Source organism: Phaenicophaeus curvirostris, chromosome 12, assembly GCF_032191515.1.
Source record: "Phaenicophaeus curvirostris isolate KB17595 chromosome 12, BPBGC_Pcur_1.0, whole genome shotgun sequence".
NCBI classification, from domain to species: Eukaryota; Metazoa; Chordata; class Aves; order Cuculiformes; family Cuculidae; genus Phaenicophaeus; species Phaenicophaeus curvirostris.
Window position 1 is genome coordinate 17,178,371 of NC_091403.1, and position 24,509 is coordinate 17,202,879.

Genomic DNA, 24,509 nt, shown 5'->3' on the forward strand with positions numbered 1-24,509 from the left:
GTTGTAGATGTTCATCTCCATCGCCTGGCAATCACCTCTAACTATAAAGGCTGGGAGAAACTTGTTTACTTTTTTAGTTTTATTTAGTGGTTTGTTTTCAGCTTTACCTTGTTAGCCAGTAGTCTCTTCCTCAGGATTAACACAAAGTTCTCTTTTTTTTTTTTTTTTTTTTTAGCTTTATGAACCCCTCTGGCTGGTGTTTGTTAGGGAGTCCAGCCCTGTTGTTATATAGGAGACCAATGATAAAGCAAACTTTTGAGCGCTTTCTATGGTCTCTCCTTTTGAAAGCACTTTCAATCATATGTGGAATTCAGGAAGGCCTCAGGGACAACATCTGCTTCTTCACCCGTTGTGCTTGGTAGCTGTTTAACTCCTTAATCACCTAGACTGGATCAGCTTTCCTTACAAGTATCTCACTAGCCATTACCTGCAAACTGTTCTTCATCTGCAAAGGTTTTTGCTTTCTGGAGAAACAGTGCTTATTTGTCTCCTTCATCTGACATGGTCACAGCTGTGGGAATTTCTTTCCCCCTCTTGAATTCAGTAGCTTATCAGATGAGCCATGTATGACTCTGAACGGCTATGTTAATTAACAGGAGGAGTGTAATTGCTTGTGTCAGTCCTGTGATGCTGTAATTTGAATACTGTGTAACTGAAGTAGGTTTTTTTTTTTGTTGTTGTTTTTAAAAATCTCATACCCTCCTGACAGGTCATTTCAGAAATCATAATATTTGGAGTGTGCCCTCTCTGCTGTAAAATAAAATAAATAAAAATAAAATAAAATAGATGCAGAATTTCTTTATTCTTGCCTGTTTCCAGAGTTCCTTACTGCTTTATTAATCTGTTATGAAAAATTTCACACCCTTTTCATTCCTTCCAGGAAATAAATTTGTAGTTAGTTTGTTCTCCACCCTTTGTTGAGTGCCACGATACCATTAGGCCAAAAGTTGTTCATTCGCTCCACAAGTGTTTGTCTGAGCATTTAGTGCAACAGCCAGTGAGATGTAAATGGCAACCCCTTCCTGGCATCCTAGCAGATCATGCACCAAAAATAGTTATGCTGTTCAGAACATGTTCTCACAAAGGTCCTTACTCTGTAGAAAAGGTGGCTGAAAACCATGGCAGCTGCTCATGGGAACTGCTCCCATATTCAGGTTCTCTCCTTCCTGGGAGCGGTAGAAGGCAGTGTGCATAGTGGGCTGTATGCATTGTGGCAATAGCAGCTTGCTCTTACCATTGCCCTAGGAGAGAAGATCTTTATGTGTGCTCTGCAGTACGTGCCTGCTGCATCCAGTCTGGGACAAGGGTATAGCGAGGCTTACTGGGGAAAACGGTGACTGCTGCTGCCAGAAAGACTTGGAATTTGGTGACGAAGTCTGGCAGGGTCAATTGTGTGCTACAGTCCTGTTTTGTGGGGTTAAGCACCCTGACTCAAAACAAAATCCTCCTCCTTTAGAAAGCCAAGAAACAAAATAAAATTGATTTTAAAAAAGCCAAGCCCCACTGAATTGACTTACCCAAGTTTTTTTGATTCTGTGTCAACCATCATATGTGGTTACGATGGTGTTAAAACTTAAAAAGGGGTAAAGACAGAATAAATTTCCTACTGAAACTTAGGGTTGTTTCTGTCAAAGTAACTGAATTACTTTGTTGCTTTTAGTGTAAATTTGAAATTATGACAATGATTGATTTTAGCTTTAGAAATTAAAAATATATGTGAAAAAAAACCTGAATGTGTCTTGAATACTTTATTTTGTATTTTAGGAGAATACACGAATTGTCAGGGTGAAGGTTATAGCTGGAATTGGCCTGGCCAAGAAGGATATCTTGGGAGCCAGGTAAGAACATGTAATTAATGTATTATGGGTCAGCTGCTTTGTTTTCTTTCTGCAGCTTTTTACATCTTAGTAAAACCTGCTGTTACTCTCTCCAAAGAAATCGGAAGTGTTTTGACAGATAACCTCACAAAAAGATCAGAGACTCTTAAGAACATGAACTTATCTGTGTTCTTGCCCGAGAGTCACTTGGGCAGATCTTCTGTTGGCAAAACAACATGTGAGATGGTTTAATTCTCTGCATGGTAAAAAGTTCTGCCGTGGAAGATAGATATGTATATTTATTTTACTTCTGGTAGATTGCAGCTAGAATACATGAGTTTACTTGTAATCAAAACTGTCTCGTCTGTGCTTTAAAGACTTGGAACGAGCACAACACTAAACACTGGTAGCAACAAGACTATTTCAACTCAAATTATATGCAGAGGAACAGCATCCACTATTCTATAGATGTGGTAAACCCATACCAGTGGCTGCAGGCCCTGAAAATGTACCAATTTAAATGTTAACAGTCTACATAAGAGAAGAAACAGTGGAGTGCCTTAACATTTACCACAGGAAAGATCAGACTTTGTAACTGAAATGCTTTGTTTGTATAATCTTGTAGAATTGGCAAGTGGCAGCATGCAGCTTGTACAAGGTACTTTTTCTTCTGGCCCATGTACAGAGGGTTTAGAAAAGTACCAATGAGTTTAGTACTAGTTCTGCTTTAGCATGTGTACAGGAGTGCTGTTATTTTAGCACTAGCAAAGTTATCTGTGACATCAGTTTGGCATTAGAAAAATTTCTCTTGTGATAGTCATGTTTTCCCTAAAGCCAGACGGTCTCTCTTCGATTTTATATCTTTTTCCCCACAAAAATATCTTTTCTTATCACAACTTAAATAAGTGAATACTGTATGCTCCTTTGCCGAATGGCAGATGGTGTTGGTAACCTCTTGTTACTAAGCTGTCCGAGCAATTGAACACCTTGACTCTGTCTTGAGAAGTAGATGTTTGTATAATCTGTTCTTTATTATACCACGGGAAGGAAAAAATCTGAGGCAGTAGGCTGTTGGGACACCTTCATTAACAGAAAAATTCAGGTTAAACTCGAACTCTGTGAAATTAATAGAACTTATAGTGAAAATATTGCATGTTCAAGGAAGTACCTCAGATTCTGGGTGTTTAAATTGTTAGAAGTGAAATTTAATACTTCAGACTTTTTCAGCCATGTGACTTGTTGAAATGCATGAGGATTTAAGGTTGTTTTCATGCAATAAGAACTGTGAAAGAGGAGAGAATCAAACTGTAGTGATGCACAATATAAAATGACATGGCTAGTTTAGTCATAATCAGTAGCAACATTTAGGTTTTATCTCTGAAACTACCTAAGTACAAATGTGTATGGTGTTCATAAATTTTAACTCCTAGTTTTTTTTGCCTCTCCCAGTGACCCATATGTAAAAGTGACAGTGTATGATCCAGCGGATGGAGTCCTTACCAGTGTTCAGACAAAAACTATTAAAAAGGTTAGCTGTCTTATCTTTGTGGGTGTGGTGGGTTTGTCTGGGTTTTTCGATCAGACTCTAGAGGAAAAGTTAATACGACAGGAAATTTGAGAATTACTGTCACTTGAGTGAACGGACATGGGGAAAGGAATGTTTCGTGACCTACTGTTTCTCTATTGATGGCATTATTTTGGTATTTGCCCTTCAGTAATTTTAGTGAAAGGTAGAGAAACAGTAAGAAATATAAAGTGAGTACTGATTCAAAGCTACATCTTTCAAGGAGGTACGGGATTATTCTGATTTTCTGAGATCTTTAATGATATACAAATCTCTCTTGCTGTACAGCTTCTACTCTTTTTCTTGGTGTGAAACTTTTATCTTTTCTGTATTTGAAACACAAGCATGTTTGTTGTGTTTCAATATCAAGTTGCACGGTTCACCTGAATCATGATGATACTTTTTTTTCTTTGGAATACCTGCAAGAAAAAGTCAGTGTTAGTGCTAATAATGTATGTTAAATCAGCTGAAAATGAAAAATTTCGTACATGAGAGGGAAAGTACTCTTCCAATTCGTTGTTCTCAGATAGTGGCTGTGATTTATGAGATCACTCGTGCATTTTCCCTTCACATTGATAATTCTTAGTTTAGTTATGATGAGAGTTCAAAGTATCTTTATTTTTAAAAATAACCGCAAACTGAAATATGTATTTAGTTGAACAGGTTATATTGTGTTTAATGCACCTGTCCGGATCTGTTTAGATTAAATTGTGGAGAGATTTGGAGTTTGCTAAGAGTTCATAATTTCAGGATTGCTTACTTGCAGACATGTTTTAATGTAGATAGTGTACTGAGGAGAAGACAGAGGTTATTATTGAAGATATAATGTATGTTAACTGATTTGGGCTGTATCATGGCCCTTTTCTGCACTCATGGCATAAGCCAAAATCTAAGAATGCTTGCATAAATGGTCTCTCTTCTGTCCTGTATTAAGCAGCGTAAAACCCCTATGACTTTTGCTTGCAATAGTAAGGTTAAAGGTTTTATACTTAAAGTGGATTATTACATGGGATGAAACAGATATAAAACATTAAAAAGACACTGGTATAAAATTGTCACTATAATCAATGCTGTTCTCTCTATTTTTTTTTTTTTTTCCTTCTCCCATACAGTCCTTAAACCCGAAGTGGAACGAAGAACTCTTATTTAGAGTAAGTCTATTTTGCAGCCTTATTACCTATGTTGGATGTTATATTAGCACACTAGGAGAAATGTTTTCTCACTACTTCAACTTAAAATCAGAAATACGCCCATAATTAATTTTCAAAAAGACTCACAGACTGCTCTCCTTGAAAGTAAATTTAAGTTTGTTTCTTTTTGTGCCAGAGTTAAATTTTCAGTCTTGATGTTACATTTTTATTCCATAAATGTTTAAAAACATGAACATGAATTTAAAAACAGTTTAGGATAGCACCAGTCTTGGTTCATTTGTTCCGATAAAAATATGTTGCATAGTAGAATGGCAGCAAGGTGTGAGTTTGCTGTTTAATTTAGGTCTTATGCATTTTTTTCCTCCTGCATAAACATGTATCTTGCTGAAGACAAATGCTGGATTTCAGTGTATATTTTAACTGTTAATGTATTTCTTTTTCCTAGGTTAATCCCCAGAAACACAGACTCCTTTTTGAAGTATTTGATGAAAACCGTTTGGTAGGTCCTTTTGTGTTATTATTGCAATGTGTTAAAGACTTGAATGAAAGTAAGGTTATCTAGATTGAACATGCACCAAATATCCACACTTAACAACCTTAACTTCTATAACAAAACCTAAAAGTAAAGGCAGACCTTGTTTGTTTATTTATCTGACATTACCACACTTGGTGATGCTCTGAAGCTGTTATGTTATTCTTTATTTCTACTGTGCTTTAACTCATACATGTGTCATTCTTTTCCAGTGCTTTTGAAATTATATTGCCAAATTCTTTGATAGTGAAAGGCTTGCATTGAGTGTTTTATTTTCCCACAAAGTAGTATTGATGATGGAGAGATCTCTGTACATAGTGCGAGAAGCTTCTTCGGTGTCGAGGAGTAGCATGAAAGAAACCAACTGTGCATTTTCTGTGGAAGTCTTAAGAGGACAGTGGGTTGTGATACTGTAGATAGGTGTCCCTCTCTGAATGAGTGGTTATAAGTAAGATAGGGATAGCTTGTGCATTTACTTTCTTAGTGAAATCAAAACTCCTCTGATCATGCTTTCCTTTTATGTGTGAAGATGTCTGGCTTAGCTATCTTTGTCTCTGTGTTTTTTTGTAAATGAGTAAGTCTGGTAGCAGTACAATTGTGATGCTTGCATCCTAGGTCTGCTTTGCAGACATTCCTTATCACTGGAATAGTGATAGATAATTTCTGCAGTAGTTTGAAACTAATGGGAGAGACTGAGCGCTCTTTAGTTTGTACTCCAAACACAGTTTAATTCTGATAGCCCTTACAGAGGCGCTCTCTAGGCTTGAATAGTGTGTTGGCTATGAAAAAGCTGTTATTTTTTCCAAATGCTTTCAGCATCTATTCAGTAATCCATTGTATCTTTTATGGAGGTACTGCTCTGCTAAATCTGGAAGAGTGAAAGTGTAAGTATAGGTACAAACTGTCTGGAATAAATATATTTAAGAAAGAAGATGGCTGTTTATTGGTTATAGGCATTACACAGTCCCCAAAAGATTTACCTCTTGGCTGGTTGCTTTGTCTGCCCCAAGTATTTAAAATATGATGTCTCTTTTTTTTAAAACAATTTTAAAAATTCTACTCGGCACTAGTGAGACTGCTCCTTGAATGCTGTGTTCAGTTCTGGGCCCCCCACCACAAGAAGGATGTTGAGGCTCTGGAGCGAGTCCAGAGAAGAGCGATGAAGATGGTGAAGGGGCTGGAGAACAGGCCTTATGAGGAGCGGCTGAGAGAGCTGGGGGTGTTTAGCCTGGAGAAGAGGAGGCTGAGGGAAGACCTCATTGCTCTCTCCAACTACCTGAAAGGAGGTTGTAGAGAGGAGGGAGCTGGGCTCTTCTCCCAAGTGACAGGGGACAGGACAAGAGGGAATGGCCTCAAGCTCCGCCAGGGGAGATTTAGGCTGGACATTAGGAAAAAATTTTTCACGGAAAGGGTCATTGGGCACTGGCAGAGGCTGCCCAGGGAGGTGGTTGAGTCACCTTCCCTGGAGGTGTTTAAGAGACGGGTGGATGAGGTGCTAAGGGGCATGGCTTAGTGTTTGATAGGAACGGTTGGACTCGATGATCCGGTGGGTCTCTTCCAACCTGGTTGTTCTGTGATTCTAAAGGGAATAGCTATTCTTCATGAGGTCGAAGTACTTTGTCCATTAGTCAATATAACATTACTGCCACCCCCTGGCATCCAGGAGGCATGATTAGAAAGTTAAATTCTTGATTTTGTTGGGAGGAAGCTAGTGCTTTCTTTGTGACTTCCACCGAGAGAACTCCTTTGTGTTCTTTGTCTAATCAGGAGTAGGTAAGTTGTTTGACCCATTTGCTTATGGGAGAGGAACCAATAAAACTTTTGTTTCCTGTATGTGATTATATTTAGAGATTTAAGCTTTTAAGATCTTAAGACCTTGTCAGTCACTATATAGTTCTACAATGAACTAAATGTTTTTCATCTTTTTCATCTCATCATTTGGCGAATGGAAAAAGCTGTCTCCATATTTCTCTTTAGCTGGCTCTTGGAAACACTAAGTTTCCATAGTAAGTGTCTTGAGCTGTTAATTCAGTTAAGTCAAATTGTTGCCTTAGCTGTGATGGTTATGTAATGTTGACAAAATCCCCGGCTTCCACTAATTAATCTTCATTGTTTCACTAGGATATGCAGATATGATCAGAAGCTGTTTAATCTTCCATTATTTTAGTGGGATTCAGTGTTAATCAGCCTTTCTTTCTTCTACCTATTGGATGACTTGAAACTCTAGGTGTGAGCAAGCTGATAAAACTGCACTCTCTTACACTTGTGAGACCATCCTCCCAATGGATAATTTCCTCTTTATAAAAATTTATCCCAGGTACTTTTATTCCCTATAACTTTTGGGCATAAGTTGAAGCCCGACTTCTGTGCTTTTTTGTATTTGATTTTTGTTTTGTTTTATTTTGGTTTTTAAGAAATGTTACTGAAAACCAGGCTCAAAACTTATCTTCCTCAATGTTAGCCTTAAATTCAATGTTCTGCTGTATTGGTTATATCACCAACAAGTGGAATTTTAAAGTCTTTTGTTAACAGCTTTAAAATTTGAATCAAAGACTGCTGTTCTCTGATTTAGTATGGGAACTCTATATCTAATTTTTCTGCTGGCTTGTTGCAGACCATTAGTAAGATAAGGGCTTGAGCATTTCAGTGAGTCCTCAATAATGGTTGTCTTTAAAACCACGTGGGAAAAATGGGTCAAGAAGGGCAATGAGGTCACTTATGACATGGGACAGTGAAGGGACTGGATGTGACTTTTTGCTGTCTCTTCCTCTCTTACAATGACTTGTCACAATTACATGTATTTCAGAAGAAGTGCCAAAACCTGTTGTTGGTACTGAAGAAGTCAGTGGTGTTAAGATGTGAACAGAGTTATAGGTATTGTTTAAAACCTATTTTTTAAAATTTCTTTTTATGTCAACTCTAATTCAGCAAGGTAGAATTTTGCAAATTAAAAGCCATTCTTGTTGACAAAAGAAGCTTAAGAAGAGTGATACGTTGAGAAGTGTCACTTAAATCCTAAGCCTGAGTTACCAAATTATGTCAGCTTATAATTTTCTTAAACATTTCTTCAGTACAATTGGAGAAACATTTCAGATCATTCACTGGGGGAGAAAGTGTTGCATTCTTTTATTAAAAGAGTATCTAATAAAATGGTTGCCATTTGGGGTGTGTATATATGTGTACCACACTAACATGTTACAAACTGTGCTACGTATAAATTTGGTTTTGGGCAGAAAAGGAACATTAAGTAGTGCTTTTTTGCTCTTCACTCGCATGTCTTAGGGTGGTTTTGTATTTTAATATATTGCTTGAAGTTCATGTGTACTTTTTTGAAACTGCAACCAAAAGAATTTTTTATGGTGTTTTCCTTTCCTCTTCTACCCCCCAATCCCAATCCCCCTCCATCACATAACGTTAGAAGAAATCCATTCGGTAAAGCCTAATGAAATAAATGATCTATTGTATTTGTTGGCTTTTTCTCAGTAAGCTAGTATTCATTTATTGCTGCCTTCTAATAATGGAATTCAGGTAATGGAGTTTAAGTAAGCTCTGGAGTATAATTAGAAAACAAATTTGTTGCTTGCAAACAGAGTACTCTGAATTTGATTCTTGGCTCTTTTGGGAAGGAGGCATAAATGTTAATTTTACTGCCTTCTAGCTTAAAATACAGTAAAGGTTAAACAAATATGGAGCAGAAAAAAAATCTAGTAGTATGACCTATAAAAGTATAAATGGCCTAGTGTTCTCTTCTGTTTGCACTTCTTCAGCAGCACTAAGTAATCTCATGTTAGTGCAGTAGTGTTTCGTACTGCATCGTGTATGGCTTCTGTATTCAAAAGTACATTCATAGCCAAGTGCTCGTTTTTTTTAAGAAAAACACAACAAAACCCCTTGCTTAAGAGCAAGGTTCAGGATTGTCTTGTTTTAAAAGTCCCACTAGGTGCCAGCAAAGGACCTTTCAGACAATATGAGCCAATGAAACATTTTGTAGGAATCCTTAGTCCCATTACTCTTATAAGGAGTTGACAGTGTAGTCATTCTTGATATCCCGATCACTTTATTTAAAAAATAAAACTCTTTTAAAAAAAATAAATAAGTAAATAGCTATGAATGTATGAGACAGTTTGTATATAATTACACAGGATAGTTTTCTGTAATTATGCTTGGTTATTGCATTGATCTCTGTGCATGCTTAGCGTGGTGTTCTGAAGTTTACGTACCTGGTCATATATTGGCATGCCGTGTTGAACTCTAATGAATGTCTGCTTATTGTGGGCTTTCAGCAAACAAGATGAGGTAGTTAGTTTTGTAAGAGTAGTTTGTTTCATTCTACCTTTAACAACTGTAATTTGGAATGGTTAACCAAAATATGAAGTAAAAGGTTAACATGGTAGGCTAAAAATAAATGCCCAGTTATTAATTGGAATATTTTTCTTGTCTTTCTGATTCAGTTGCACCTTACTGAGAAGTACGAATTAATTACCAGGAAAGGTTTTCTGCCATGTCCTAATCTTTAGAAAGTGTGATTGCTTAACAGCCTGTAGATTGTGAGATAGTGTCAGATATGCCAGATTTCTTTCAAGTTTTATTTAAATACAGCAGAGACTTTTTTTTTTTTAAGGGGGAGGAGGCTTATTTCACTGTTTTTTGCATAATTCAGACCTCAGCAGTTTGCTAGCATGGTTACTATTTGGAAATTCAATCCTGGACTTGATACTCAATTATATGGGACTTCATTCCTACCAACTTCCTGTAATTCTAAACCTATGGGTAAAAATATTAGTAGTCATACGCTGCTGAGGAAAGTACGGACACATTGACTCAGCTAGTGCAGCTGCAGCAGGAGTTGCTCTTTTAAACTTGGAAGTTTGGGAAGTTTATTATTGTATTCATTTATGCAAATTACAGAAGGTATAATTAAAACAAGGTCAGTAGTGTTTGTCAGTGTGTTGCAGCTGAGGGCGTTGGAGCGTTAAGTGCTTTGTGTTGGAGCGTTAAATGCTTTCTGACTGCAAGCAATCAAAGACGGTCCAGAAACTGCAGTTCAACGAATGGCTGGCTTATTTCAAGAGGTACAGTTTTTAACACTAGTATCTTGTAGAAATTAGGACAAAGACTGCAACTTTTTTTGGCTTTCACTGTTGTGATGTACGAGCTCTAGGTTCTGTGCAGCTGCCTGTAGCCTTTCTGCTGAAGGATCTTTGTGGCTTGCATTTGCTAACATGCGTGAAAATAAGAACAAATGGCACGACGGTTAAGATTGCATTTTGCTACACAACGAAGCAACACAGATCCATTATCGGAAACCTCTGAAGATGTTTTGGATTGTAACAATCCTGTGTACTTCAAAAAATTGCAGAATTCTGCACCTAATGTTACACAAATGAAACCGACTCCTAGACAAGTCGCTTATGCACCTGTAATGCAACAAGTAATTAATCAAGAGGAAAACGCAAGTATTTCTTCATTGCAAGTAAAAAGGAGCACCTCGCTGCACATTTCCCTACAGTCTAGAAAACCTAGTGGATGTTTTCAATCTGATGATGCTGAAGCTACTGGTGAAGAGACTTCATTCATTGGTATCAGTAATGAAGGAAATTGTGGCGCTAGAATTGTGGTTGATCATCGACCTAATGATAGCTTTCTGAGCAATACTGCCCTGTGCAATGGCAGCCTTAGCAGCATTGCGGCCAGTGACAGTGGCTCATTCAGCAGTGCTGGCAGTGACTACGGATCATGTGCAAGTACCACAAGCGATGGAGGTTCATATTGTAACAGTGTCATCAGTGACAGCGGTAGTGCCGCTCTTTTGACAGGTGATGGTACTTTCTGTAGTTGTGTCGTACATGGGGATTCTTCGTATAGAAGCACTGCAAACAGATGCAATCCCTATCGGAATAACTCATCTCAGGAAGCTCTATGTAGAAGTAATACTACTTTTGACCAAGATACTTTGTCAGCGAGGAAGAAAACTAAAATTCCACTGCGACGTTGTTCATCGCTGGTTATTTTCCCTAGGAGTCCTTCAAGTACTCCTCCAGCTTCTCCGGTAGGCTCAGGTCAACTACCACATAGAGGTGCCTATCAAACATCCCATAAACTCCTTATTTCTCCTAGTGAGCTGGCAGAAAAAGAAGATCAAACCATTTCCAAGGGATTTCTTTCAACAGCAGTCAATGGACTTCGACTGTCCAAAACAGCTTGCTCTTCTGTCGAAGTCAGAGACATTCGACCGCTTAACTTGAATACTTCATCACGGGACAAGAGTCTGATTTTGAATGGTTCTGAGAGGGCAAGTTGTGAAGAGGCATCTGATGGCTTCTCGTGTATTTCAGTTCATCTCACTCAAAGAGCATGTACCTCGAGCAGTGAAATGGTTAATGGCTGTTGCAGTCCAGAGTTAAATCTGAAGTCCATTGCAAAATACCCTCATTTAAAACTGGCACGTAGCACATCTGCGTGTTTACCCTCAAAAATAGATTCAGCATATCAGATTAATATAAATGAACCAGAAAGACCAAATGAACAGCTGAGCAAAACCCAGCATGTTTTGCAAAGAAGCGTTTCGTTGGAAGGATCACATCAAAAAGTTTCTTGCTGTTTATCCAGCCTTAAATACAAGTGTCAGAGTGCAAGGACCTCTCAGTTGCACATACAGTTCAAACCTGGGAATGAAGGAAAACCAACTGGTGTTAAGAAAAGATATGGAACCTCTAAAAGGGAAATGTCTAGTGCTGCATTGTGGAGGCCCCATAAGGTGAGTGCCCTGGGTTTGTAGAAACAATTGACAGTATTTTCCAGCTGTAATTTAGCTGTAAAGTAATAAAATTTACAATCAAGACTTAAATGCAAGGATTTCAGGATTTTTCTAATGGTATCTAACTGTCACCATTAGGGAGTAAATTTTTGTTATCTGTAACATTTGGTTTTTTAGATTTGTTTCTTAAAATATGCTACATACAGTGGCATAGGTGAATAAGTCTTATAGTGAAATACCTATATTTTATCTGTTGTAAACAATTTTCTGTTTACACAAACTCCAAGGGATTTTTTTTGTCTTGTTATTTAAACTTCATATGAAGATTTCTAGTTTGAAATACCTTGCTATTAATTTACTGAGAAGTGAAGTTATTACTAAAATTGTTTGCATATAAAATGGGTAAAAATGAGTGAATTACTGTGGGGTCTTTTAGGTTTATTTCATATAGGCTTTATTTTATGGAATAGATTCCTGTATGTAGAATTAAAGATAAGTAATATTTGAGCAGAGAAACTGTAAATACCATTTTGTGTCTGTATACACCCTGAACCACAGGAATTTTCAGAGTTTCCTCTCTCTTTTTTTTTTTTTTTTTTTTTTCCCTTCCAACCACTACTTTGCCTGAGCTGTGTGCTGTAACTTAATACCTCTCCCAACAACATTGCTGTTCAAATTATAGTACTTGGGTCTAGAAGACTCATACTAAATATGTTTTTTTGGTAATGAAACTCACATCCAACTGAACTGGAGAAGTGTGTTTGCTCTTATTAACTCTTAGGGCAGTTTTGTATTGTTAGTAAGGCATAAGCCACGCAAAATGTGGATTTCAAGACTTGTTTAGATGACATTGTGAACACTGGAATGATCTGAATATCATACAATAGTTCAAATTGTGAACGTTGATAAAAGTGCAATGATTAATGTTTACCAGAATTTTTTTTTAAGGTCTCATTCTCTATGAATTGAGACAACTACCTTTTAAATAACATGCTTGTTTAAGCAAAAGGCTTTATGACAAATATCTCTAGTTATGACAGTCCCTTCTAAACAAGTGATATAGTTACCTTGGAGGTATTAGCTGGTAATTTTCTGTTGTTGCCCTTAGTGTGGTACTTGAGGATTCTATACTTTTTGATTTCTTTGGAGTTCTTTTGGTTAAGAAAAGTTTGAAGAAAAATGCACTTCACTTCTTGTAAAACTGTCATCTATGTTCCAGCTTTATTATAAAGCCCACAGTGCAGGACAGGTAATCACTATGCATATTGTTTGGTGATTCCTTATCCCAAAAGCAAACTGGGAAGTTGATGGTAAATTCCTCAGTAAGCACAAACACATTATGACATTTTCTAAGGAGCCTGGATCTAGTTATTTTTAAAAAGTATAGTGTAGAGAGGAAAACATGTTGAGTCATGCACTAGAATTATGTTTCTCGTCAACGTGCACTGAAGGCTCAGTGTTTAATGGCATGTTTAATGATATGCATGGTATTTTATATTTTAATTCTGAATGAATTTAAATAAATGTAGATAGAATCCAAGTTCAGGATTAGATAGTTAGCAAACGTTTACTGAAAACCTTGTAGGACACTGGACTGACCGTAGCTTCAGTTTCTAGGAGCACTCTTTACAGTGGAATGCTGCAAAATCTAAGGAGACTTAACTTTTTAAGATACTTTTTACCATGCTTAACAATTAGTTGAGCATTTTTACTGTGTGGATGTGGCAGCATGTTTTAAGCTTCCTGAATTTTTAAGTTTTGATCTTCTGACCAGAAGATGAGAGAGAATTTTAAAAATAAAAAGCAACGTGGAAAAAAAAAATTTGGACCCTAAATTTTTGGAGTTAGCTTGTATTTTTAATGTATTTGCAAATATTTAGATTTGTGCCATCTGTACATAGAAACTTAAAAGATCCCTGGCATCAGAAAAATTGATACTAGAGGTTTTGTAGCAGTATACTTGTTTTGCAGATTCCTTTAAGCAACAACAGGCACAGGAGCCTTTCAGTCCTGAAATGGCCCTTTCAGTCTTTACACAAAAATATTTTTTTCTAGAGTATCCTATAAAACAGGTACTGAAAAAATATAAAAATATTACCCACTGAACGAAGCAAAAAACCATAGCTGACTTTATAGCGCTTCAGTTGTTTGTTGGAATAAAATAGATAAATGCTTATTGTATTTGCTATTACAGTCTGTGACAAATAGAATAGATTCTATGGCAATCATTTAATTATATAGTCTGGTTAATTATCATGGTGTATTGTGACTCATTTAAAAATAAACAACTCCCAAAATATTTCTCTTGACTCCAGTTAGTCTGGCCTAGTATATTGATATGCTGAGTCTGGGTTCTAATTTAACAAGTTGATACTGGAGTAGCATTTAGTAATGTCAGCTATCTGTACAGAGCAGTCATGAAATCAAATCAGTGCTTCGGCCAGAGACTCCAGGGTCTGAAGCAGCAAAAGGTCTATTGCATTCTTTTCTTACGTGCCTAGCTACTAGCCTTCAGCAACCTCATATCAGATTTCCTGCTTTCTATAATCAACAGCTTGTTAAAGGCCGACTTAAAAAAAAAACAAACAAAAAACAAATAACAAAAAAACCAAAAAAAACCCCAGACAACAAAAACCAAAACAACCAACCAAACAACAAAAAGAAAATAACCAAAAACCCAAACACCTTTTTTCTAACAGATGGCCTTGGATTATTTTAATGAAGCTGAAAAATGTGGAAGGTGATGGTCCATAGCACTGCTGGTCTTTACTGGAAACATGTTGAATAGGTTCTGCAGTAGATAGGGGAATATTAATCATGTGAAGCAGGAGGAAGAGGTGGTCCATGTCTGCAGCATTGAAGGTTGTCCTTCACTTTGTATTTCTGTTTTCAGTGTTTCTTCAGTTCATCTGTCTCTTGCTTAGGGTGAAAATAAATCTACAGTGAAAGCACTTGGACATCATGTGTGAACTTGAAGGGTAGGAGTAAGAGAACAGTTTACCTGTCATCTCATTTATGTAAACTTTAAGTGGTACAGAGGAAGAAAGAAGCAGTGACTACAGTTCTGTTTCTTGTAGACCATGAACGAACTTTAACATAGCTTTTTAAATCTCTTCTGCAAGTATAATATTATGCTGACATCCCTGTTGACATTAGCCATTCCTTCCCCATCAGTACCACTGCTGAGTAGATAATGTGAATATCCAAAGTGTACTTGCAAATCTGTTTCAGCAGCTGGATACCCTTGAAATAATTTCTTATGTGGTTAAGGAAATCATCTTGGTGGTGTCCTTTTGTTTGCAACTAATTTTTCTTAAGTTTTGTCTCTGATCAATGAAATACACATTTTTGAAGCAAAAAAACCTTCAGAGATAGTACAATAACCAATTAACTTTTCTATTGCCAGGTTTATGTGAAAACAAGTTTTAGTTGGAACTCTCAAGCTTTTTTTTACCAAGTTCTGTAACTCTGCCTTTTGTATGTGTAAAAGGAGGTGCTATTTTAATCTTTCAGTACTGAACTTAATTTTTGGACAAACAGTAATTTATGGGGGCTGTGTGGGAGGATGTCTCTCCACTAACTTACTTCCCACCTGGTCTGAGCATGCCGAGGGAGGGGACCAAAACCAGTGCCTGGATGATCTTGATTCCCTTGATAAATGCTGCACCACGAGTTAGCACGAAGAAGTCTGAGTTTTTCTCTCTTGCGTCCTCTAAATATAGAGCTTTTGTCTTAGCAAAACTCCTTACAGGGGGTAATGTAGAAGAGGAAGACCACTGTGGCTTATTTCCAGCCATCTTCATCTTTGCATATGGAGCCAAGAGGTTTTATGTGTATCGGTGTTCCGAATCTGTGTAAGGAAGTGAGGTGGAAAGGGGGCTGGTGGAGCAGAAGATTATAGAGGCAAGCACAAGGCAAAGCACAAATTGGGGCATATCTTTATGCTGTTGTGCTATGATAACCTTATCACCTAATAATTTGCATATTTCACAGCATGTTGCTGTGTCGTTGTATTACAATTTGATCTGGGAGAATTGGGGGTGAAAGGAAAGTGATGGGTTTCTGAGGAATCACAATGACATTATGTTAGACTTAAATCACATAATACTATTCACATTGTCTCAGACAGATTTTAGAAGTTGACATGTATCAAATCATTAAAGGGAAGACAGTGGTAACTATTAATCACAATAATTAACAATTTATAGTCACTTGTAGGTGGTCTCCTACTTTCATACTTTGTATAGCAATGACCTGTAGTGCTTTGATAATTTGTACTGATTTCTTTGATTTTTCTATCTTGCTTAAATGCAGAGTTTTGTTACAGCTTCTTCTCTGCCTTTACTCATGCCTTTAGTTTTGATTAGCAATCTTCTTCAGAGGTAAAAAAAAAAAAGATTACATGCCAAGGATATGATAAACCTTACAGCCCAGACTAGCTGTGAACAATTGCTACGCGGAAGCATTAGCAAAGGAAGCAATCAATTATTATTTGGTATCGGCTCCATCCCTAAATTTTTTATCATTTTTAGCAGGTTGTATTCGGCAACAGTGAACTGTGTGTAACTTTCAGAATACGATCCTGATGTAAGGAAGTGCGTCTGGACTGTAGCAGAATGCTTGAATAACCCTGTAAACCAAAGCTCCAGCACTTTGTAGTCACCTGCAAACACTGCATATACATATTAAAGGGAAGTTTTATTTATTTGTGCCTTGCACAGATTATGATTAACCTCATTCTGCTTATAGACTGCAGCTGAACTGAGTTTGGGCAGGTTTCTTATGCCAACATAAAGAGAAAACCAGCAAAACCATGCAGAGCAGAGCTCCTGAAACAGCATATATAAGTATGTAATTATTCAGCCTTCAGGTTGATTCATGTCATTTTAATCTACCATGACAGAGTGGGAAGCATTGATGGTGTGGCTGCTTTAATACAGCCGCAAGCTAGTTATTCTGTCTCTTAAGGCTTAGTATACATTTAAAAATGTATTAAAGTAAAACTTGTTTCTGAGGCAAGGTAGAGACATTCTTCCCTTTACTCCTGACTAGCCAAATAACTTGTAGGCTTTCAGATAGTATGACATAATCATTGCTAGAGTATTTTTTTATTTAATGGTACATCCTTCTTCCTTTCTGTGAGAAATTAGATCAACTCTTTGGGTTAAACAAAAATTTCTTCTGAAAAATGTTATGGCAATATAGAATTCATAGTCTTTGTAAGCATTATCGCATAAGACAGAAGCCAGTAACAAAACTAACGGTACCTGCAGGTATCCTCCCAAGAACTGTCAAGAAGCTCAGCTATAAAATTGTTGAAATACCAAGTAAGATGAATAATTGCTTAATCTATTAGATTCCTGAAGGAAGATGGTAAGTAATACGCTGATATTTTAAAATGAGCAGAAGTGAAACTGTGGGCTACTGCAGTGGTCTGGAAGAAAGAGTGCGTGGAATAGAATTAGGAGATGTATGACAGGTTTTTTGTTTACAAAGACTGAGACTGAGGATTGCTTACATAAAAGGAAGTTTTGTTTTACGAATCAAACTAAGCAATGACATGCAAAGATGGGTGAGATGATTAATGCAGGCCAGTGAGCTTTGAAAAATATTTGGTAAGAAGGCTTAGAATTTCTGAAAAATACTCTCAAGACTTAAGTGCAGAAAAAAGCTTCCTTGTTGATGACGGCTAATTACAAGATAAGATACAAGAGTGAGAATTAAGTTATCGCCTTTGAAGTTGCAGAAACTCATGGTAATGAGCGACTAGGCAGTAGAACGGACACTTTGAAAATCAGTGTTGATAAATGCCAAGTACTGCACAGAGAGGAAAAACAGCGAATGATGCATGTGTGGGAGTGGCCTCCCTTACTGGTCAGGAAAGAGTTTGTGTCATGGTGAGTGACTTGCTGAAAATGTCAGCTCAGATCTTGTTAACAGTTGAAAGGCAAATAGAAAGATAGGTTTTATTAGGAAAGGAATAAACTAACAAAATTAAAAACACTGTTACGGAGTTATACCAATCCACACATGTGCATGGCATGCATATTTCTGGTCGTCCTTTTTCAGGAAGCATGTAAAACATAACTAGACAAATACCAAGAAGGATCACAAGATTGGAATAAGGTTTATGTGAGGAGACACTAAGTAGACCAAGGACTTTTCAGCTTTGGGGGTGGAAAAAATATTGTTATAAAGAGTTTTTGTAAAACTATAGTTCAAGGGAGGTGAATTTAAACAGGCAATTGACTACTGTAAAACAAGTAAGTTCTCTTATGTGTTGGTGAGCTTACTGCTGCAAGTTGTTGTGCGTACCAAAAGCAGAAATGGATTTTAAGAAGAGATTAGAAAAGTTGAAGAAATATCCATCGAAGGGTATCACATTCTCAATATGTATTTTAACATGAGAATCAAAAGGTCTATATATTGGAGCAAGTACTATTCTTAATGGCTGCTTTTATTATTTCCTTAAGCATCTGCACTTGGCAGATAGGTTAATCTGCTGAGCTCTTTGATGCCTGCCCACCCCTTGCAGCCACCTACAATCAAACAGTAGGAAATGCCTTTCAATTTCTTCTCTCACCCTGGGCTGAGAATGTAGTTCTGTGTTCCGGTGTGTGTTTTCTGGTCTTCCAGAAGTGGATGAATTTAATATATTGAGCATGCAAGCAAAGCTAACTGGCCTTTTCAGTCGAGTCATTTGCTTCTGACTGATTTTCACACTTGTCTGAAGGGAACTGCCCTGTATCGCTGTTAAGTGTCTCTGTTTCAAGTGAACTTTCTTCCTCTTTCCCTGTGATGGACAGAATGTGCAGATTTGGGCACATAGCCAGCAAAACACTTGTAGCTTGTTTCAGTGTTAGTTTATGGATCTATAATCGTCTCTGTTTTAAGAGTACATCACTCTTTCTGTTGGGGCAGTTTACGGTAAGCTGCCAAGTCAGATGCAATTGTTGGTCGAGACCTTGGGCTTCATCTGTATCAGCTGGAATGTAAGCAAACAATTTAAGAAGGATGTCATCAAGTTTGTGTTGGAAATTACATACAAACTTGGAGTCATTGGAGTTAGGGCGCATTAAAATGCAAATGGGACGCTCCAGCTACTCAGTAAGAGGAATGAGGTAAAAAACATAGAACTGGATTCTTTTAGACCTAGCTGATCTCTCTGGCAGTCTGTGATTTTCCAGCATAAAGGAGAAGGCCATGTTCAGTAATACAAAAGCACAAAGGCTTTTTGAAGAAAAAGGCTTTCACTATTTATTATGAACATTATTTATTTTTTAATAACCTTTGACAGGTGTTGTAGTAATTGTTTCTAGTAAGTTTGATTTGGGACAAATATTTAGCTTGTAAAGATTAAACCCAAAGTGGTTAACAGCTGGCAAATTATAGGCCAATAAAATAAACTTGGTTCTCGTGTGAGATATATCATGTAACTTAAGTAAGAAACATTGAGCTTGTCTGAAAGAAATTGTAATATTGCTATTGTTGTAAAAGTTGTGGGTAGATTATTTGTATTATGGTTGCCTTGTGTCGTAGTTTGAGGCATCCAAGGTCAGTTGATGCGGACTAGTTTTGGAGAGATAGGATATATAACTTGAATGTAGCACAGCTTAAGACAAATCAATGAGTTCTGCAGAAGCCGGGTCATCTGTCTCCATTTAGGACTGGCTTAGGTTTAGGCTGGAAGCTAGGAAAGGTCAATAGGTAGGGCGTGGGCCTCTCGGTCAGATCAGCAGTGGCTGAGGACTGATGTGGAGCGCAGAAGAGCATGGAAAACTGCAGCATGGCTGGCAGCAGCCGCTGGCTGTGCAAAGGGGCGGTGAATTCCTGAGTCAGTGTTGATGTTGAATTTGGATCAACAGTAGCTGAGAACAGTAGACTTAAGAATGCTTTTGAAAACTGCTGGATTAACTTTGGGGTAGACCGAGGCCACTCAGCCAGCATCCAGCCTTGCTGTAGGTCCATGATCACAGAAGTCTTAGATGGGGTCAGTTGGACAATCTGAGCGGACTGTTGACGATGGTATTTAGGGTTGGAAAAAGAAGCTTCAAGGCTCGACCTGATTTTTTGTATATGTGCAACACTGTACTCGACCTGATGAACTCCCAGGAGTGAGACTATGAAGCCAGGGATGCTTCAATAGCCTCTGCCTACTGGGGGCAAATAGTTTGTCTTTTTTTGTGGTTTTTTTTTTTCTCCCAAAATTCTGTTTGTTCCCTCTTGCTCTGAATAACAAGAAGTTGACTGTGTATTGAGTCCTTTGACTGAATATATTAATTGGCTGATGTGGTTAACATCTGTCATCTTTTTGATCCATTACTCATTTTGGGGAGCAAATTAAATGTGTAGTTTAACATTTGATAATAGGGTTTTACTTTTTTTTTTTTGAGTGTGTTAAGCTATATAACATTAACTGCAAATGGTAAAAGTTCACGTGGAATTCTTACTCCAAGAGTTTCGTTTTTCAAACTTTATTTGAAGTGTTAAGATTTAGCAGAAAAACTTCTACCAATAGGTGCAAACGTTTTATGTTTTTATACTACCATGAAGTTAATTGACTTCATGTCAGGAATGTTTTATTTAAATAGTACCTGATTGCATATTGGGTAGTGTTTTCTGGATTTTTTTTGTTTTGTGTTGGCTTGTTTAACACAGGAGGCCAGATCTGGATTGGCTCTTGACTTTATTAAAACGTAATATTCCTGGTTTTTATATGGTACCTTATTTGGCACATCTGGCCATAAACCCAGAGCAACTCAGATTCCGATGAATAAAATAAACCAATTACTGACTTTTGACCTGTTCTCTGTTTACGTTCTGCTCAAGTATGCTTTAGTTGTGTTAGATGACATCTTCTCTTCCTGTGACCTATGTCAAAATGAGTCAAAAAAAGCTATCTCGAACTGCTTTGTTACTGAATGTCTGTGCACAAGTTCTCAAAGTAGCAGATATTGAGTGGAGAAAGAGATAAATGTGGCTATAAAACTACTGTAGACTAAATATGAACTTCTAAGGAAGTTATTTGTAAGATTTTAGTTCCGTGTAAAATGTGTAAGCTGTAAGTGAAGAAACAGATGACGCTTCTGCTATGGTCTTTTTAGAGAAGCGGTTCTCTGAAAATATCTTTGGAATTAGTGAAAATAACTTGAGTGTTGTTTCTAAATGCAGCCTGTTAAACAGATGGTAAAACTGCTGAGGCATGTTTTGCTAACACCTTGCTGTTGAAGCAGCCAGCAGGGCTGAAGGTCCTGCAAAAACGTATGTTGCATAATAACCATTGATCTAACAGTACGTTTTTTCTGTCGTTTGAAAACGCTGATAGGTTCCTTTATCTCAGTATCATAGTTCAGCGTAGATGCCAACTAAAAAGCAATGCCTACATGTTATTAAAAAAAAATCTCACCATTTTCCTCTCCCCCTTAAAAATACAGACGACTGACTAATTCCATGCAACCAAGTGTTTATTGCTTTGCACGACAGAGAAAACATTACTTTTAGAGTGCATTAATTTAGTAATATCTTAATGCAATAATAGAATTTTGTTGTTTTCCCATGATGAGTAGCATATGCTGACAGTATTTTATAGAAGAAAACAAGCTCACTTTTCTCAATGCAGAGTTCCAGAGAACCAAATAATATACTCGGTGCAGCATGAAAAGAGAAATACTTGGAAGTTGCTAGTATAGTTCAGGCAAGTTTTTTTCATTCTCATCGAGCTTGTAACTAATGTTGATATTTTGGTGTTTAAGCAAGAAGAATGTTGGTTTTATAAGGGATCTATTGAGTTCTTGTTTTCTTAAGCAGTGATAGTCTGGATGGCTGTTTGTTTTTTCAATTTGAATTGATACTTTGTATTCCCTCCAATAAAAGCTGTGTGCTTTCTCATTTTGCCATGCAGCTGTAGATTTCCGTGCAAAGACGGGCTTGGGCACAACTGGCTGTCTATGTAGTCAGAAAAAAAACCCCTATGAATATACTTGGGGTCTAATTTGTGCACTAACACTAACAAAAATTAGTCACAAATGTTGGCAGGGAAAACACCTGTTATTTCAACACCCTGGTCTTATACAAGAGCTGTTTCAGAAGGCACTGTGGTGAATCCAGCAATTACAGGCATTAAATCCAGTTAACTGCCTCAAAACTGATAAATTATGGGTAATATTGTCAGTACGACTCCTAACTGTGTCAGTCAGATAAGCGTGTCTGTTTAAAAGCTACTTCTACCTAGTTTCTGATGGGAATTGCAGAAAAAACCCAAAATCTTAAGTGTTAAGGCGTATTAAATATATATTTTTTAAATGGATGGAAATGTGTTTTGGGCTGGATTACTTTCAGTGCTTTTCCTCTTTGAGCACTCGCTTTGGCATTGCTCTAGAGTTCTTAAAATGTATTGTATACAGCAGCTGTCTGTCCTCACATGTTTTTAATAACTTCCTATAGACTAAACCAATGAATCGGGAAAATAAAAGACCTCTTTGTTAGTGTACTGTATCATTAATTGTCGTTTCTGCACTTACGGTTCGGCAAGCAGAAAGTTTGATTTCTGTGGCTGTTAAGAAATCAGAAGTTGACAAGAGCAACTGACCTACTTGTCTGCCTTGAAAAAACTGGGATACTTGTACTCATGAAACAGAAATCCAAACGGTTTCGACTCCATTGGCATATGATTGTTAGTGTGTGCAGTGTCTGTTTCAAAGCTGCTTTGGCACTTCTTTGAAGGCAGTTAGTCAGCTTGTCATAGCGAGGCACACTGCTACAGCGCATTCCTGCTATCTGATCTATGTATTAGTTGTTTGGAGGGCAACAAAAATCTCCCCTGGAGGATTTTATCCTCTGGCTGGAGGAGAAGGTTCTGTTAAAGATTGGTTATTGAGGCTAGCTCTGCTAAAAATAGCAGGAGAGACAGCACAATAATAAAGTGAATAACAGGAGCCCGTACTAAAATAATGATGGTAGCAAACACAATGTTCTAAGGTTTTCTAAAATACAGCAGGCTTTTGTCCCACATTCCAGTAATTTATTTGAAAGGCATGTTCCACTTGAGGATTGCCAAGAACCTTACAAATACTAAGCCTTTAAACATGTCAAAGGTATGTGCTGTGCCATTTTAAAAAGAACCTCATAGGCAAAAATGCTAGCTATATTTTTCCAGAAGCTTGTGGTCTATAATAATACCGAAAGCTTTCTTTCAGTAGCTCAGGGAAGCTTCAGACTATTCAGATATGAAACCTGTTGTAGCTTACTACCTCAAATGTGTTTAAACAAAAAAGGTGAGCATTTTGTTTTTCTTTCTTCCCTCTCTCCCCTTCAAATATGCCGTACACACTACAAATTCAGTTTAAAGTTAGTAGCTATACATTTCTAGCATATTATAATCTATTACAAGCTCTGCCATTGAGTTGTGCTTTTTAGAGGTGCAAACACTAAAGCTTATAGGAATGTGTGGCACTGGTTCTGTGTATATCTCTATGATTTAAAGGTGAAATGGGTAAACTTAGGACAACAGAGCTAAAGAAAAAAAAAATGGTACCAGAATTATTAAGGGAGGAAGAACTTCTTAAAGAAATACTTTTAGCCTTTAAAGACAGAGGCCTATCCAGTCAGAGCTGTTTGAATGAAGAATGCTGTCAATGGGATTAAAAATAGCTAAAATAGGACTGGAATTTCGATACTGTCAAACATTGGTATTGAGAAATAAAAATGTAATCATGCTAGATGATAAGCGAAACATGCGGCTTTGCCCTGAGTGAAGGGAATAGATTCCAGTGAGTTGCAGAGCCTCATAATGGAAAGTTTCATGGAAAGCAGGTGTCAGAATCCTTGGGTGATGAGTTTGAATAAAAGCTTGTGGTACACCAATGGATTTTGGAAAGAATAGGCACTAAATCTTTCTGTTCAGGGGAAAAATCAGGAAGACTAGAAATGCAGAGGCTGTGCAAGCTACGCTGTTGAAGCTTTCACAGTTCCTTGCAGTCTATGCAAAAAAGTGTAGTCTTGTTATAGTGTAGATTTTTTAAAATGCCATAGGGTTATGCAGAGCTTTAAAAAAAGTTCTTACCTTCTTGATTTAGCACACAGGCAGTGATGAGGTTTTAAGTGAAATGACCCATGTCATACATACTTCTGCTTTTGTGGAGGTTTGTGAAGGCTTTCAAATCACAGATGGACTTGAAACATGCCCTCTGCTAATCTGGTAAGAAGTGAAGTGAAGTACTTTGACTGTTGGCGATGATTATTGCCAACTCCTGAAATTACCTATGTGAATTACTAAAACATTCATTTCTTTGGCAGGCAAAGGTGATTAAAAGTAAACTGTCCAGTGATACCACATATTATCAGTCCCTCCCCTGATACAGCAGTTTAGGCTGGAGGGAATCGGGCTGTGAAGTTACTGCAGTCACAGTCTGGTTGTAGTTGGGCAGTCCAGGTGTCCAAGTCAGGGTAGAATCTTTCAGATGTAATTGTTAAAACTGAACTCTGCAGTGTATGTGTGGGCAAAGGCTATTTTTTCAAAGATTCAATAAATGTTAGCACATTTTCAGATGTCATCAGGAATGTCGGGCAGAGGAGATGCCAGGGTTGGGACTGCTGGAATTGCTGGAACTTCCAAAGCACTTATAAGAGATGAAACTTATTTTTGCTTTGTCTTCAGCAGCTGTATTATTTTGAAAAGAAAAAACAGTGT

General features: G+C 37.4%; 1 protein-coding gene across 2 annotated transcripts in view; it reads left to right on the forward strand.

The window, feature by feature from the left end:
• Nucleotides 1-1,764: 1,764 nt before the first annotated feature.
• The window catches only part of NEDD4 (NEDD4 E3 ubiquitin protein ligase), a 48,030-nt gene continuing 25,285 nt past the window's right edge, over nucleotides 1,765-24,509 (forward strand). The window contains exons 1-4 of one of the 2 annotated variants that reach the window (XM_069866879.1): nucleotides 1,765-1,838; nucleotides 3,267-3,345; nucleotides 4,494-4,532; nucleotides 4,978-5,031. Coding sequence is in view for 1 of the 2 variants with exons in the window: in XM_069866878.1 (XP_069722979.1) it covers nucleotides 10,307-11,821 (1,515 nt within the window). In the remaining variant the exon portion in view is untranslated. Of the gene's footprint in view, nucleotides 1,839-3,266; nucleotides 3,346-4,493; nucleotides 4,533-4,977; nucleotides 5,032-10,219; nucleotides 11,822-24,509 lie in introns of those variants that run through there. The other variant, XM_069866878.1, reaches the window with a different exon arrangement.